Source organism: Dipodomys spectabilis, unplaced genomic scaffold (assembly GCF_019054845.1).
Source record: "Dipodomys spectabilis isolate Male_0828 unplaced genomic scaffold, ASM1905484v1 ptg000714l, whole genome shotgun sequence".
Taxonomy (NCBI): Eukaryota; Metazoa; Chordata; class Mammalia; order Rodentia; family Heteromyidae; genus Dipodomys; species Dipodomys spectabilis.
The window spans coordinates 619,597-636,943 of NW_024871391.1; the positions used below are offsets into that span (position 1 = coordinate 619,597).

Below are 17,347 nucleotides of genomic sequence, written 5' to 3' on the forward strand. Positions count from 1 at the left end.
AGAATGCTTACCGAGACAGTAACTGGGTATAAGAGTAGGAAGCCATGCCACATTGGAAAAGGCAGAAACATGAAGAGAATTGATCCGGGCAAGCTCAGACACTCCTCCCGAAAAGGACAATGGCCCAACTGGATCAACCCTCCAAAGAATAAGCTCACTATAAACTGCATTGGGATCCTGAAATGCCACATCAGCAGTGCTTTTATTTTGGTGTACCAGAGAACATTCTTCAATATTTACACTATCATGAGGTTTCTTTTGGTTATCAATATCTGGTGTCCTTAATGCATTATGGTGCGATGTTGTCAGTAATAATGGCAATACTGAGTGGCAAGCTAAGTCATTGAGATGAAAACGATGACCACAGTATCTGGATTTGTGAGAAATACTAAGAACTGTAGAAAAAGCAGATTCCTCAGCAAAACTTACTAGCCACTGATTCAGAGAGCCATCAGCATGCTTTGAAATCATCATAACATTAGGGGTAAAAATACTTAATTTTAAGCTATTAGATGATTTATTTTGACCAGAAGAGATAAGCATTGATGTAGATCGAGTGAGGCCAGAGGGCTTTTGTCGCCCTTGCTGAATAGCCAAGTCAACATTCTTGGTACAAGCATACATTACTATGCTTTTACAGAGAGAGTTTGCATCACCTGTAGGGAAAGCTACAGGAATTCTCGAAACAAAGGACACCTAGAATTAAGAAAGCAAGAATTAGAACAAATAGAATTGTACAAAACAACTACAAAACAGTATAACTCCTTAGAGGTCATAATAACTGTACCTGTACTTGGCGAAACATTCCAGGCTGGTATTCATCCAACCAATCTACGTGCCAAACTAGTAAAGAACCATCCATGGGATGGATACTGAAAAGCATGTCTGCATTTTTGCTCCATTCAGACAGAAGTACTTCAATCTCATGATCAATGGCAGCTGATGGTAATGGTGCAAAACTTGAGTTTGGTACCATTTTATCTTCTCCCAGTTCCTTCTTTTCATGATTTATTTTCAGATCATCAGCACCATCATCCATTTCTATAAGCAAAACGTTCATGAGCCAAGTAAATAAACTGAGACTATTACTACAAGCTTTAAGTTGGGTGCCAGTGGCTCATGATTAGAATCCTAGCTATCCAGGAGGTTGAGATCTCAAATCATGATTCGAAGACAATCTGGGCAGGGAAGCCTGTGAAACTCTTATTTCCACTAAAACTATCAAAAAAGCTGGAAGTAGAGCTGTGGCTCAAGTGGCTGGGTGTTAACCTTGAGCAAAAAGTTCAAGGACAGTGCCTAGGTTCTGAGTTCAAGCCCCAGACCACACGTGCACGCACGCACGCACGCACGCGCACACACACACACACACACACACACACACAAAAGAGCTTTATATATGCCTTCAGGATGGAAAACAGAATTTTAACATTAACAAGAAATGGTCTGCCTTTCAAAAACTTTATCCCAAAAGCAGAAAGTCACCAGAGTTACCTCAGAAATCTGATGTCTATAGGAAAGAGTCAAGGCATTACTAGTAGAAGGACAAATAAAACTGGAAAAAGAGGTAAACTGGTTTCTAAATCCAGATGTCCATAGCTAACCTTCACTAAGATAAGCTACTTTTCTAAACTTGAAATTTCCTCATGGAAAAAATGAGAGAACTGCAACTGGGATTATAACCTAGGGTTTAATTTTTTTATTTTATTTTTTGTCGGTCATGGGGCTTGAACTCTGGGCCTGGGTGCCGTCCCTCAGCTCTTCAGCTCAAGGCTAGTGCTCTACCACTTGAGCTACAGTGCCACTTCCGGTTTTCTGGTGGTTCATTGGAGATAAGAGTCTCACGGACTTTCCTGCCTGGGCTGGCTTTGAACCGTGATCCTCAGATCTCAGCCTCCTGAGTAGATAGGATTACAGGCGTGAGCCACCGGTGATCGGCTTCAGCGTTTAATTTTTAAAGCATGTTTTTTACTTTATTCTTTGTTCATAGTACAAGATTTACTCAAATATGAATGTGAAAAACTTAACTTGTGGGGCTGGGAAGGTGGCTCAGTGGTAGAGAGCTTGCCTTGCAATGCATGAGGCCCTGGGTTCGATTCTTCAGCACCACATAAGCAAAAAGAAAAAAAGCCGGAAGTGGCACGGTAGCTCAAGTGGTAGAGCGCTAGCTAGCCTTGAGCTGAAGAGCTGAGGGAGAGTACCCAGGCCCAGAGTTCAGGCCCCACAACCGGACCCCCAAAAAAAGAAAAACTTAACTTGTCTTCTAGATGCATGTGCTTGTAATTAACATGACACCTTAAAGCAATCACTTCAAAGAATTACATTTATAGGGCCCATGTTTCAGATTTCCCTTTATACATCAGTAAATTAAACATAAATTTTAACACAGGTAAACATGCATACATCCTTAACCTCTTTCAATAATCCCAGCTTCCTTTACTTCCCTCCTCAAATTTTGGCTACAAATATAGAGCCTTTCTTAGAGAGATACACTTAAAAATGTTTTGATTATGTACCAGATTTAAAGGAAAATAAGGAAAGATATACAAATAAGTAAGGAAATGAAAGACAACAGAAAATTGGGTAAAAAACATGAACAGTCAGCCACAAAAAAAAAAAACTAAAACATAGAAGAACTGCATATAGTGGCACCTCTAATCATGGCAGTTAGTCTGAGGCAAAAGAATTACAAGTTCAAGGCCAGATTGAGTTGCACACTGAATTTGAGGCTAATTTTGGATATATAAGACCTTGCCACAGGTCCTGAAGGTGGCTCAGTGGTAGAGCGCTTGCCTTGCATGCATGAGGCCCTGGGTTTGATTCCTCAGCACCACATAAGCAAAAAGAAAAAAAGCCAGAAGTGGCACTGTGGCTCAAGTGGTAGAGCGCTAGCCTTGAGCTGAAGAGCTGAGGGACAGAGCCCAGGCCCATAGATCAGGCCCATGACTGGACCCCCCCCCCCCCAAAAAAAAAAAGACCTTGCCACAAAAAATAAAACAAAATAAAAGAAATTAACTATCTAAATGACTATCAGTAAGTGCTAAAAGTTTCTTCTTAGAGAAAGTATACTAAAATTAGTAAGAAAGTTGAAAAGTTCTAGCTGGGCACTGGTAGATCAGACCAGTTTTCCTAACTACTTGGAAAGCTGTGAGTAGGAACATTGTGTTTCAAAGCCAGCAAAAGCAAAAAAGTTCATAGACACCTTTCTCAACTCACAGCTAGGTATAGTAGTGTATGCCTGTTATCCTCACTTATGCAGGAGGCCGAGATTGACAAGATCATGGTTCCAGGTCAGCCAGGGCATTTTCTAACAGAAATACCCACAAGACTGCCTCACGGAGAGAAGCTAAATCCAGCAATGTGCAGCCCCAGTCATCCTAGCTATGACAGGAAGTCTAAAATAGGCAGAATGAGGTCCAGGTTTGTACCTGGCAGGACATGAGAACAAAAACAGGGCTGGCTCAAAGTGTGGCTCAGTGGTAGAGCACCTGCCTAGCAACCAACCACAAGGCCCTGAGTTCAAACCTCAGTATAACCAAAGCAAAAAGCTGAAGAACAAGCCAGGTGCCAGTGGCTCATGTATAAATCCTAGCTACTCAGGGCAGGAATGTTCATGAGACTCTTATCTCCCCTGGGGGCTGGGAAGGTGGCTCAGTGATAGAGCGCTGGCCTTGCATGCCTGAGGCCCTGGGTTCGATTCCTCAGCACCACATAAGCAAAAAGAAAAAAGCCGGAAGTGGCGCTGTGGCTCAAGTGGTAGAGTGCTAGCCTTGAGCTGAAGAGCTGAGGGACAGAACCTAGGCCTAGAGTTCAGGCCCCACGACCAGACCCCCCCAAAAAAAATGAAAGTGGTGCTATGGCTCAAGTGGTAAAGCGCTTGCCTTGCACTGAAGAGCTGACAGTGCCCAGGCCCAGAGTTCAAGCCCCAAGACTGACAAAAAAATTGAAGAATACTATTTTTATTTAAAAATGAATACCCATTGTTCCATTTAAAAAAATTGTCTCTTTATACTGAAAAGAATCAGTCTGTACCTAAAACTGTCTATAACAAGCTATGAAAAAGTAGTAATAAAGCCTCCCAACAAAAGCTCAGGCACACAAAATCATACACCATTATCAATGTGGTTTCATTCTAGGGATGCAAGAATTTGATTCAACATTTGCAAATCAAGAATGTAACAAATATGGCACAAACATAGAATAAAGGACAAAAATAATATGTGCATCTCAATACAAGCAGAAAAATCTTCTGACAAAATTCAGCCTGCCTTCAAGACTGATAAACTCCCTGAACAAATAAGCAATAAAAAGAATGTATTTCATCATAACACAGGTTATATATGATAAACCTACAATTAACACCATAAAAAAAATGGGAAAAACTCTCTATAAAGACAGGAACAAGACAAGGGCAGTCACTCTTTCCATTCTTTTCTCTTTCTCTTTTAGGGCCAGTACTGGGACTTAAACTCAGGGCTTCACACTCTTGCTTGGCTTTTTCACTAAAGGATGATGCTCTACCACTTGACACAAACTTCCATTTCTGGATGTTTGCTGGTAAATTGGATGTAAGAATCTCATGACTTCTCTGCCCATGCTGGTTTTACAGTGGTATCCTCAGATCTCAGCCTTCTGAGAGTGTGATGCACCAGCTCCCACCTTGAGATTATGCACTCCTAAAACACTCCAGGTAATCCTGATCCTGCCAGTCTACAGACAGCAATTTGGGCAGTTCGGTCTTAAGGGCTGAAAAATTCACAAGAACGGAGATCCTTTGAGGTCTTAAACCACCATGTAGAAGGAGGAAAAGCAAAAAAGGAACATCTAGTCCACATCTGTATTATGCATTGTAATCTTGGACTTGTATTTCTAACAATAGCTAGTTTTACCCTAACATAAAAGCTATGTCTCAAGCGGCAGAGCAGCTGCCTAGCAAGCATAGGGCAAGTTCAAACCCCAGTAGCACCAAAACAAAACAAAAACCTGTTTCTATTTTTAATATAATTTTAAAATATTCATTTTCCTTAATGCTTTACCTTCATCAGATTTTACATCTGCCTGATTGGAGTCTTCCATACTGGCCTCAGAAGATGGCTGTTCAAAACTTTTTCTAAGTTGCTGTAAGAAGACTTCCATAGACAAAGTAAAATGCAGCTCTTTATTGTTTAACCAGTGTACTACAAAAGGTCCACTCTCTTCTTGATTTTCCCTTAAACTCAGAGATGTTATAGATGGAAGAAGTGGAATGTCTATAAAGAAAAAATCCACAAAATGAAAATTGTTATCATTCTGGTATACAAAACATTGAGATCTCCTGTTCTGATTGTTGACTACTACACTTATCTTCTGTCTGAGAAACATTTCTCCACTTTTTAATTAGATTTTAGTTTCTGTTAACCGAAATGACTACCTTAAAGCAGTTTTAGACTTACAGCAAAACTGACAGAAGAGTACAGAAATTGCTATCTGCATTCCATATTAAGCATGGTCTCTACCATTATCAACGTTGACCACAAGTGGTGTGTTTGTTATAACTGATAAGCACATTCTGACATATCACCAGCATTCAGAGTCCACAGATTACCTTAAGATTCACCCTTGGGGTTGTACAGTCTATGAATTTGGACAAATTTAAAGTGGTATTACACTTATGTTTCGACTTCCCAAATTCATTCCTCTAGTTTATGTGGTTCATTGGTGATAGAGTCTCATGGACTTTTTTTGCCCTGACTGCCTTCAAATCATGATCTAAGTGTCAGCTGTCAATATTATTTTCAACAGACACATTTAAGTAGCAAACTCAATATGGTTATTATGAAAGAGATAAAATTATATACTCTAGGTCATATATCAAAATTTAACTATTTATGTTTACTTTAGTCCTAAAAAATACGCTCCTGAGGAAAAATGTCTACAATATATACATATTTAAAAGTTTCAGTCTCCTGAGAAGCTAGGACTACAGGCATAAACCACCACTGCCCAACTCAACAGCAACAACTTTTTCACCTCCCATGCTGACATTAACTTTCCTTTGTCTATAAACTCTCAAGCCTTTCCATTAATGACAAAATTCAAGCTTCCTTGCTTTTCTCTTTCTTTTTTTCGTTGGTCATTAATTCAACGCTTGAATTCAAGGCTCAGGCACTGTTCCTAAGCTTTTCTGCTCAAAGCTAGCACTCTATCACTTGAAACCATAGCTCCACTTCTGATTTTCTGGTAGTTAACTGGAGATAACAGTCTCATGGACATTCCTGCTGGGGCTGGCTTTGAACTGTGATCCTCAGATTTCAGCCTTCTGAGAAGCTAGGATTATAATCATGAGCCACCAGTGTGCAGCTAAAATATTTTTTTTAATTTTTAGCCGGTCCTGGGGCTTGAACTCAAGACCTGGACACTGTCCCCGAGCCTTTCTGTGCTCAAGGCTAGCACTCTATCACTTGAGCCACAGTGCCCCTTCCATTAAGCTGTATTTTCAAAATCTTGCCATTATTTATTTTGAGGTGCTAAAAAACTATACCTCCTCCCCCATATTATCCTTTACCTAACATGGATCTTCAAAATTAATCCAATGACCTTACAGCTAACTGTGTATTATAACCACTTTCATTATGTTTTGATAACAATGACTGATCTTTCCCAAGCCTAGAATAATTTTTAACAAAAATTATTCTATACTCTCCTAGTTATATTTGTTGGCTCATGGATACCTTATTTACTTCAATCTAGTACATCCTAAGAAGACCAGAAACACATTTCATTACTACTATACATTTACCAACACTTTGACCTAGCAGAGTACATCTCACGTTGATGAACAGAATTTTATTCAAGTAACTAAAAGACAATGTTTATTGCTATGTCCCCCTAAATAATTGTCATTTCCAGCTCTTAGCAAGCAGGTTACACTCAATTAATGCTTAGGAATATTGTACAATATACTGTCATTAATAGTGACCATTTTCTAGAGAGGACTATGGGGGAGTAAGGTAAAAGAGGAAGCTTTTATTTCCCACTTTTTATACACAGTATTTATCATGTATAAATGTTGTAGTAATTTTTAAGTAATTTTTCAAGATTCTACTTTAAAAGCCTCGACTGTGCCACTGAGTTTTCTACTCATATAAAATATTTGCTAAAGGGATAAACACATAAATTTCCAAATTCAAAGACCTTTCACTTTTTCTTTACTTTTCCTTTTTGTCAGTCGTGGGACTTGACCTCTGGGTCTGGGCGCTGTCCCTCAGCTCTTCAGCTCAAGGCCAGAGCTCTACCACTTGAGCCACAGCACCACTTCCGGTTTTCTAGTGGTTTATTGGAGATAAGAGTCTCACGAACTTTCCTGCCCAGGCTGGCTTTGAACCATGATCCTCAGATCTCAGCCTCCTGAGTAGCTAGGATTACAGGCGTGAGCCACCGGCGCCTGGCACCTTTCACTTTTTCTACTAATACAAATTTCAGTGTAGTTTCTTAATTCTTCCAGCTATAACTTTTACATATTTCATATTTCTTTATGAAATAAATCCGAAGAATAAGTACCAAACACAAGAGTTTCAACTACAAAATGACTATAAAGTATTATTTCTGTGGTACTAATCTCTATTAGGTAATAGTTCCAATCTTAACTGTTGAATAAGCTAACAATGAATCTCAATGACTTATAAAGATGTGTATTATGAATCAAATCGTGGCTTTAAAAAGCAAATAAACTAGGTGCTGGTGGACGATGCCTATAATCCTATTCAAGAGGGTGAGACCTGAATGACTGCCATTGAAAGCTAGCCTGCGAAGAAAAGCCTGGAGACTCTCCAATTAATCAGCAAAATGCCAGACTGGGAAGTGTGGCTTAATTGGAAGAGTGCCAGACATGAGCAAGAAAGTTGAGCACAAGGCCCTGAATCCAAACTCTGGTACTAGAAAAGAAAAAGCAAATAAAAATTTAAAAAAAGAAAAAGCAACAAAAACAAACAGAAACTAGTCAACTTGCTACAATGAAAAACTGTCAAAGAAAATCACCTCCAGAAACTAAATGTATTATTTACATTAAAAAAAAGGAAACATAATTTAGTTGTAACAATAAAATCAATTCACTAAATTTCCAAACTACGTTTTGGCTGTGCTTCACTACCTGTGGCTGGGTTGATGCTGGCTGCAATATGAAAGTGGCAGAGTGCATTGGCGTGCAGTGGAGTGTTCCTGTGGACCTGGTGTGCATCCTGTTGGTGAGGCAGATAGCCAGTATGCGCGACAAGTGCAAGTGACCTCCTCCGACCTCTCCGAAAATGCCTCAGGTTTATCTGTGAAATAACAACAAACTAATGAATGCCTATATTAAGTCATATACACTGACACAAGTTACATATATTCTATTCCAGATAATTTTTTTTTTTTGGGTCTGGTCGTGGGGCCTGAACTCTGGGCCTGGGCGCTGTCCCTCAGCTCTTCAGCTCAAGGCTAGCGCTCTACCACTTGAGCCACAGCACCACTTCCGGCTTTTTTCTTATGTGGTGTTGAGGAATTGAACCCAGGGCCTCAGGCATGCGAGGCAAGCACTCTATCACTGAGCCACCTTCCCAGCCTGAACTTGGCAATTTTTATCTGTTCTCTTTTCTTAAAATATTTTCATTATCTTTAGTTGTACAAATGAGTTGCCATCCAACAAAGCAGCTTATGAATACAGTGTTTCTTGACCACTGTCGTCATTTTTAACATTCTCACCCATCCCTCCCAACCTACCCTCTTTCCCTCACTTTTCTTAATTTTGTAAGGTATACATTGCATTTTGTTTTGTGCCAGTCCTGGGGCTTGAACTTGGGACATGGGTGCTGTCCCTGGGCTCCTTCTGCTCAAGGCTAGCGCTCTATCACTTGACAGCAGCCGACTTCCTGCTTTTTCTGAGTAGTTTACTGGAGGTAAGTCTTGTGGAGTTTCTGCCTGGTCTGGCTTCAAACTGCAATCCTCAGATCTCAGCTTCCTGAGTAGCTAGGATTACAGGCGTGAGCCACCAGTGCCTGGCTATGTCGAATTTCTGATCGTATTTTCCCTGCTTTTCTTAATTTGTCTACCCCCCTCCTCTTGGCTCCATACCTACTCCTTTCAAGCACCTATTTTCTGGAGTTTATTTTGTAGAACTATGACTTTGCCTATTTAAGGAATAACATTATTTGAGTTCTCCCATGAATCTTCAAAATTTTCAGTTAATACATTTGTGTACATTTGAATACCACCCAAGGTATTTACTAATAAACTAATTTTAGCTAATTATTTAACATGAGAGAAAACATGCAATGGTTTATTTTCTTAAAATTAATTCTCTGGCTTGAAAGTATAAAAATTTTTCTAACGATGTTTCTATGAGCACTAAAATCTCTTTGTATACTATCCTCTCTGTCCACAACTCACTCGCATGACTGTAAAGTACTGAATATTACCACATATTATAGTATTTCAAAATTTACAAGTATTCCAAGATCATATCATACCATGAAGTACTTTGAAAATATTGTCAGTTCATCTTTCATACAATAACACAGTTTAATAGAACCGAAGGTCATACAGCTAACAAGAAACAGAACTTAGAGCCAGGTGCCAGCGGCTCACTCCTGTAACCTCAGCTACTTGAAAGACTGAGATCCGAGGGCTGCAGTTTGAAGCCCACAGGAGTAGGAAAGTCTGTGAGACTCTAATAAACTTTAATTTAAAAAAAAAAAAAAAAAAAGACGGAGCTACATGTAGAACACTCTTCAAATTCCTAGTCTGGGGCTTCAGGCAGTCATTATTGTAGTCATTTTATCTATTGTGGACTATATGATATAATACACACTCAGTTATATTCTGAGCCATTTTAGATACCATTCAGATTTCAATAATAAATGCTCTGCAGCCACACAAAGATTCACACACACACACATACACACACACACACATATAATTTATTTAAATTTTATTTTACTTTTGGTGCAGGTCCTAGGGTTGAACTCGGGGCCTGGGTGCCATCCTTGAGCTTCTTGTGCTCAAGGCTAGCACTTGAGGAACAGCTCCACTTCCAGCTTTTTTGGTAGTTTAAGTGGAGATCAGAGTCCTCAGACTGATTGTGGTTTTAAGCTAGTCTATGAAGGAAAGTCCGAGAAATTCTTATCTCCAATTACCACCAGAAAACCAGAAGTAGAGCACTAGCCTGGCAAAAACCCAGGGACAGCACCCAGGCCCTGAGATCAAGTCCAAACATTTAAAAACTTACCTTGCTCTTCAAAACTCATTAGTAAAATAAAGACTAGCAGACCAAGTTCTGGTAGAATAGACTATGATAAACTAGTCTACTCTAAGTCTTAAAAGAAAATAAATCTTAACAGTCAAATTTTTACATTCTCAACTGGGAATTTATGTTATCAGCAAAGTAAACAGAATCATTCTTTTGTTATCATTAGTTAAGCTAAAAGTAACATCTTAAGTATAGGCAGTTGGGGAGACAAAGGAGGAGGCTACAATGCTTGATAAGAAATGTACTCATTATCTTGCCCATGTAATTGTAACCCCTCTGTACAGTATTTTCAATAAAAAAAGAAAAAAGAAAGAAAAAAAGAAGCATAGGCAGTTTTATGAACTTAGAAAAAAATTTTTAGAGTAATACTTTTAATTTCAACATTCTCCAAATTATATTACTGTTGTAGTTTATGCACTTAATGCACAGGATCAATGATTTCAATGAAACCTCACCATGAATTGTTATTGTATGATTGATAACAAGTATTTTATAGGACAGTACTTTTTTCTGAATATCAAAATTTGTTTACACTCATTTAAAACTAGTGTAGCCAATTTTAAACAATTTCACATGCATCATTCAATACTTGCTAATTTTCCTTGTTGAAATGATCAATGACTTTGAAAATTAAGATATCTTTAAAAAAATCATCTCAGAGAAATCATTATGCCTTTAACACATATTATGAAAACTGAGCTAAAAAAACCAACTCTGGTATTCCATTTAGATTTTAGTTTTAGATTGCTCATAGAATATGTTAACCCACACAGTACCATATCAATTAGCAAAAACACTTACAAAAGGCCCATTGAAAAGGAGTGATCTTAAAATGTACATATGGTACATATGGTAAACCCAAGATTCTGACAACCTGATATGCAAGCTGCAGACAGAGAAACTGATGAAAATGTAGTAATTTTGAATTTTAATATAAACCATGTCAGCAACATTTAGAAAAATTCTTGTGTATATTTTGAACAAGACAAAATTTCTGAGGGAGAACATTATAAGGGGTAAAACTGATCAAAATGTGTTGTATTCATAAATCTAACTTTTTGAACTGAAACCCCTTTGTATAACCACTTAAAATTAAAAACAAAATTCCGAGACTTGTTTTTCTTAAGACAAAAATTTCTAGGTTACAAAAAAGTCAATATACAGTAGGTTGTAAAATTTGTAGGAAATAACAAAAACACTTACTTCTAGAGCATTGTGAACTCTTTCTTTACTGGAAGCATTTCTTTTGAAATTATTTGTTAAATTAATCGGTTCAGACCAACAGTTGCAGTCTCCTCCGTACAACAAACAATCATTTGGTAAAAATGTTTCTACCCAAAGTCGACACACATTATCTTTGCAGCAGGTCAATAGTACATTACATACAGAAGCCCTAAGGAGAAAAAGATGTTAGAAGCAAGAACAGACATTGTAAAGAGTATCCTAAATATTCTACAATGTTTTTCTAAATATTTAGGTGCAAAAACTAATTTAACAATGAAGAAAATACATACATATCACAGTAAATATTCCCCACTTTTATAGTAGCTCATTTTAATAATTTAAGATTATTCCCACAAATAAACAACAGAGATCAAACCACAATTTCTCAGTTGATAAGCAAGAAAAAAAAATACATCGTGTAATAAAAAAATTCTGATTTATTCAGAGGATGGCTATTATTTCATATGGGTTCATATTTTACTTTCTGTAAAAACACTGGCACACTGACCCCTAATAAGTGGCAAGGACCACTCCTTGCCTACCTAGGCCAAGGCAATACAGTGCAAGACAAGTGACAATAAAATCAACACTAAACACTTCCTTTCTTAGCCATCTTTAATTTCCACTTCATTTCCTTCTTCAGACCTCCTCAAATTAAATGTACAAATCAATTACATATACATTAACAAACCCCATAAGCATCAGAATTCAACTGTTCAAATCCTATCAACAAAAAGCTTCTACTAGTAACTCAGCAAGTCTGAAAAAGACAAAGAAAAAAGTCACAATATCTTGTAGCCAGCACTAGATTCCACAACATCTACCTGATTTTAAACAATCAGGTTAAGGCTTTATCAGGAAAGTTGGTGAGTTACAGAAAGAAAAATTAAAAAAAAACAAATCAGTGCTTAGAGCATTTGCCAAACATGTACAAGGCCCTGGGTCCAATATCCAAGTGAAAGAAAAAGCCAGGAAAAAGGAAATCTAATATTTTATATTAGATTGATAAAGAAGTCTATCTGATTAAAAAAAAAAAAGTAGTTTTTAACTCCTATGTCCTACATGGGGAGCAGGAAATGTTTCTCTCCCTTTTTCTATTTCTCCCTACTTTAACCCTGTTATACTAAAAGCAAAAGAAAAGAAATGAGAAAACAGCATGTCTGTCTTGGTTCCTTTTCCTTTAAACTTCAAATCAAGAGTTAACCCATGGCATTACCTCATTCCATTTGAAACACATTTTTATATAGGATTTAGAAGGGACCAGAGCAGTAGTAGTCAGTGAAGCTTAAGGTGAAGTTGCCTTTGAAACAGTACAGATTGTCCAGGCAATGATCTTACTTAGCCCAAGGACACATCCTCTTAAAAATATAAACAGTTGCAACAAAAGAAAGGAAAGAAAGAAAAGGAAGGAAGGAAGGAAGGAAGGAAGGAAGGAAGGAAGGAAGGAAGGAAGGAAGGAAGGAAGGAAGGAAGGAAGGAAGGAAGGAAGGAAAAAAGGAAGAAGAGGAAGAAAGAAAGAAAGCAAAGCGAGCAAGCCAGCAAAGTGAGCGAGCCAGCAAGCAAAGCGTGAGAGAGAAAGAGAGAGAGAGAGAGAGAGAGAGAGAGAGAGATGGTCAACGCTTTTGGGATTTGAGGCATGGCTCAGTTGGTAAAGCACCAGCCAATGAGCAAATCATCAAGTTCCAATCTTGGTCCCAGAAGAAAAGAAGGAAAAGAGAAAAAGAAAGAAAAAACAAGAAACATTCTCCTGGAGTGTTGTTCCCTCTTACCTCTATTAAGTTAGGCTAAGTAATGACAGAAATTACTGCACTATAGCCTTAAAAAAAAATCTATATCTATAGAACAAAATAGAGTTAACAAATAATCTAGATACACTACCACAAATCAGCTTAGAATGTCTCAGGTGAAAAAATCGGCAGAATAGTGAAATGGTAAACCTACACGGTGTAACAAGAGTGAAAACTGACATGAGGTCTATTTACTTAAGTAACAGGCCTCTCTAACTTCACACAGACATAGACAAAATTCAGCGTGGTAGTGTCTTTCAAGGACTAAGACAAAGAAAGGAAATATAGCAGTATGCACATATGTGTTTGTGTGGGTTAAACTAACACCTAATTCCATAGAAGATATCATAAGGTATGAACCTACTCTATTCCCTCAGAGATGCTGGGAATAGTCAAATACTTGAGGACTTATACTATATCTTCTGAATAAAGCTATCTTTAAGAAAGGAAACCAGGGCTGGGAAGGTGGCTCAGTGGTAGAGCACTTGCCTTGCATGCCTGAGGCCCTGGGTTCGATTCCTCAGCACCACATAAGAAAAAAGCCAGAAGTGGTGCTGTGGCTCAAGTGGTAGAACGCTAGCCTTGAGCTGAAGAGCTGAGGGACAGCGCCCAGGCCCAGAGTTCAGGCCCCACGACTGGACCTCCCCCCCCCCCCAAAAAAAAGAAAGGAAACCAGAGGAGACACGTACTAGAAATTACCAAATGCAAGAAGGGACAAAAAAAAAGTAGACACAAAACAGAGAAAAAATTGTACACAATTCTGACAAAATATGACATAGAGGTAAGTTGTCATAGTTTGAGTTCAGAGGTACGCAGGTCACAAGGGGCCACATAGTCATTGTCTCTCATCATCCAAGGCTCAGAAGTCTTAAGAGGTTCGGACACAAAGTGAGAAAAGCAAAGTCACAATGAAGATGTTGTCTTAACATACAGAAGGAAATAACCAATCCACTGACCTAGGCATATATTTGCTTGTTTTACGCCAGGAAAATCCATCTACTGCTCGAGGATGAGCCAGATATACAAAAGAAAAGTCAATTTCTCCTTGGGATTGTTTTTCTGAACTTCTATCTGGAGAGGTAACAGCTGTCCGCCAGTTTTCTATATTATACCATACTTTTAAGAGACAGTCATCCTAAGGGAAAACAAAAACAAAAATATCCAGATCAGAATTAAACCTAAAGTCAAACAGCAGGCTGGGCACAATGACGTATGCTTGTAATCCCAGCACTCAGATGATGAAAGTAGGAGGATCAGCCGTTTAAGCCCAGCAGAGGCTACATGGTGAATTCCAGGCCAACTTGGACTATGTGGCAAGACCTGTCTCAAAAAACAAACAACAACAACAAAAAATAAACCAACAAAACTAAAGTCAAATAGCAAAAGTGTGATTCTTCTCAACAGCAAGAAGTTGGGGACAAGAAAAAGGGTTGGGCATAAAAAAATGAGAAGATGTATGATTATGATACTTTTAAATCAGCATTACTGAATTTTGCTTTGAGAATCAAAATGAACGAATATATGTATTTTGTGTTCCAAATACAATATTTGCTAATTAGCACATAGTATGGAAAATACAGTTTTAAGAAAGACTGAAAGATGAAAGAGTTTATTTTCCCTTAAGTCAAATATCAAAGAAGAAAGCCACAACAGCAACAGAGTTATAGAGATATCTAATTCCTGAAAAGGCTATTTTGTGAATTATCATGATTCCTATATAGGAAGATAAGACAAAGGAAGACAAGTACTAGGTACTGCTTTTAAATTATAATTGTAAAGTCAATCAGAATACAGCTTCACCGCTCTCTAGAAAAAATAAACAAATAACAATAAGAAAATCTTGAAGGGTTAGAGTATCTCATACTGTTTGCAGAAGGCTTTGAGTCATGAGAACTCTTAATTTGAGACCACTAAAGGTTCACAAACTGCTCTGTGAACCAATGATTAAAAAGAAAATAATTTCAAGGAATTAAAGTATTCTGAAACCAACAATTATTAACAAGGTATATGAAGTGAAAAATGTTCACAAATGTCTCTGTAGCAAGCTTAGAAAGTCTTACATTTTAAATGCAGCCTTCTACATAGGTCAGCTATAAAGTAATATAAATAGGAGCCACAACTTCTTGGTTACATACTATAGTTGCTTTGTATGTACTGTCTAAATTCACCCAATAATTAGAAATTTATAAGGTAAGTGATATTACCCTAATTTTACATGAGAGCAGAAATAGGCTCAAAGAGACTATTCTGTGACCATGATAAAGCTGATGCAGTTATACCTAGACCAGCCTTTAGGCCTAAGCTATTTTTCCATTATATCATACAGCCTTTAACACTGCAATATCTAGCTGCTCTTTTCTATTTAACATTTTCAGTAGAAAATAATGTTTTCAAGTTCAATAAAAGGATGAAGCTGGCTAATGTAGTTACATTTTTTAAATAAAGTATAAACACATAATTTGACAGTAGTATTTTCACAATTTACCTTCCCAGCAGTGGCAAAAAATTCTCCATCTGGTGAGAATTTCATTAAATGAACTTGTGAAGCAGTTCTGTAAATTAAATAGATAAGGAATGATTTGTAAGAAAAATCAGTTCAAAAATTCAATGGTCTTGAAATTATGCTTAGTAATTTCTTTCGATAGAAAAAAATTGTGATAAGTTTCACAGCCTAGGCTGTCTCTAAACTCCCAGAAGCAAGCTGTCCTCCGGCCTCAGCCTCCCAATGAGCTAGGACTGAAAGTAGGCCGCTCTCAGCTGGTGCTGAGGACTGAATTAACTAAGCACATGCTCTATCACAGAACAACATTCCAGTTCCCAAAGTCCTACACCTATTTTTAAACAGGATCTTCTTATGTAGCTCATGCTGGCCTCAAACTCATGGTCCTCCTGTCTCATACACTGAGAAATACACGTCACCACGCCCGGCCAAGGCCACCCCTCTTTTTTTTTTTTCTGGTCCTGGGGCTTGAACACAGGGCCTAGGCTCTGTTCCTCAGCCTGTATGTACTCAAGACTAGCACTTGAGCCACAGTACCATTCTGACTTTTTCTGTTTATGTGGTACTGAGGAAGTGAACCCAGAGTTCCAAGCATGCTAGGTAAGGACTCTACTACTAAGCCACATTCCCAGCCCACTCCTCACTTTTAGGCAAACTTCTTTAGTGGTTAGCCAGATAAATTTTAAGTATTAAAAAAAAAAACTATTTCCTAAGCCAGGCGCCAGTGGCTCATACCTGTAATCCTGGCTACTAAGGAAGCTGAGATCTGAGGATCAAAGTTCAAAGCCAGCCTGGGCAGGAAAGTCTGTGAAATTCTTATCTCCAATAAACCACACAGAAAACCAGAAGTGGCACTGTGGCTCAAGTGATAGAGCACTAGCGTTGAGCTGAAGAGCTCAGGGACAGCGCCCAGACCCAGAGTTCAAGCCCCATGACTGACCAAAAAAAAAATCTTTACAGCCTTATAGTGCAAGAAAAAAAATTCTTTCATTCTTAAATCTGGAAATGGAATTTCCAGAGCCATGGATCCCTATATTGTAATACCATTTTAAGAGAACAAACTAGTATGAATTTCAGTTTCAACTGGGAAATGTTACGTATCCATTGATAAAGGACTTAGAGCAATCATGTTCTGAACTGGCTACCTTCACCTACCTGCTGGGCATACATTTGCCTTTCCTCTAAAAGGAACATTGGCTCATCACCCTACAATGCCCTCCGTCTCACTGCAGCACATACAGTGATGTCAAAGCACTTCACTGTTACTGCTTTTTCTTTATCCAAGTTCATACTTAGATGAATCTTTACTAAACCTATTAGCAAAACAGGTCAAAGAGGAATGTCATATCATTTCAAATTAATTTTTTTTTCTCTTTGACTTCTTAAAAAATATATATGGTTGGTAGGCACCGGTGGCTTATACCTGTAATCGTCGTTACTCAGGAGACTAAAATCTGAGGATCCTATTTGAAGCCAGCATCAACAGAAAAGCCCACAAGACTCTTAGCTCCTATTAACCACCAAAAAAACCTGGAAGTAGAGCCATGGCTCAAGTGGAAGAGCACTGACCTTAAACAT

The 17,347-nt window shown here is 38.2% G+C and overlaps 1 protein-coding gene across 2 annotated transcripts in view; it reads right to left on the minus strand.

The window, feature by feature from the left end:
- Dmxl1 (Dmx like 1) overlaps positions 1-17,347 on the minus strand; it is a 110,056-nt gene that overhangs the window by 81,087 nt on the left and 11,622 nt on the right. For both annotated transcript variants that reach the window (XM_042672496.1, XM_042672497.1), the window contains exons 6-12: positions 15,755-15,821; positions 14,226-14,404; positions 11,462-11,651; positions 8,126-8,294; positions 5,034-5,246; positions 788-1,041; positions 12-696 (exon numbers count right to left, since the gene is read on the minus strand). In XM_042672496.1, the coding sequence (XP_042528430.1) occupies positions 12-696; positions 788-1,041; positions 5,034-5,246; positions 8,126-8,294; positions 11,462-11,651; positions 14,226-14,404; positions 15,755-15,821 (1,757 nt within the window). The remainder of the gene's footprint in view (positions 1-11; positions 697-787; positions 1,042-5,033; positions 5,247-8,125; positions 8,295-11,461; positions 11,652-14,225; positions 14,405-15,754; positions 15,822-17,347) is intronic.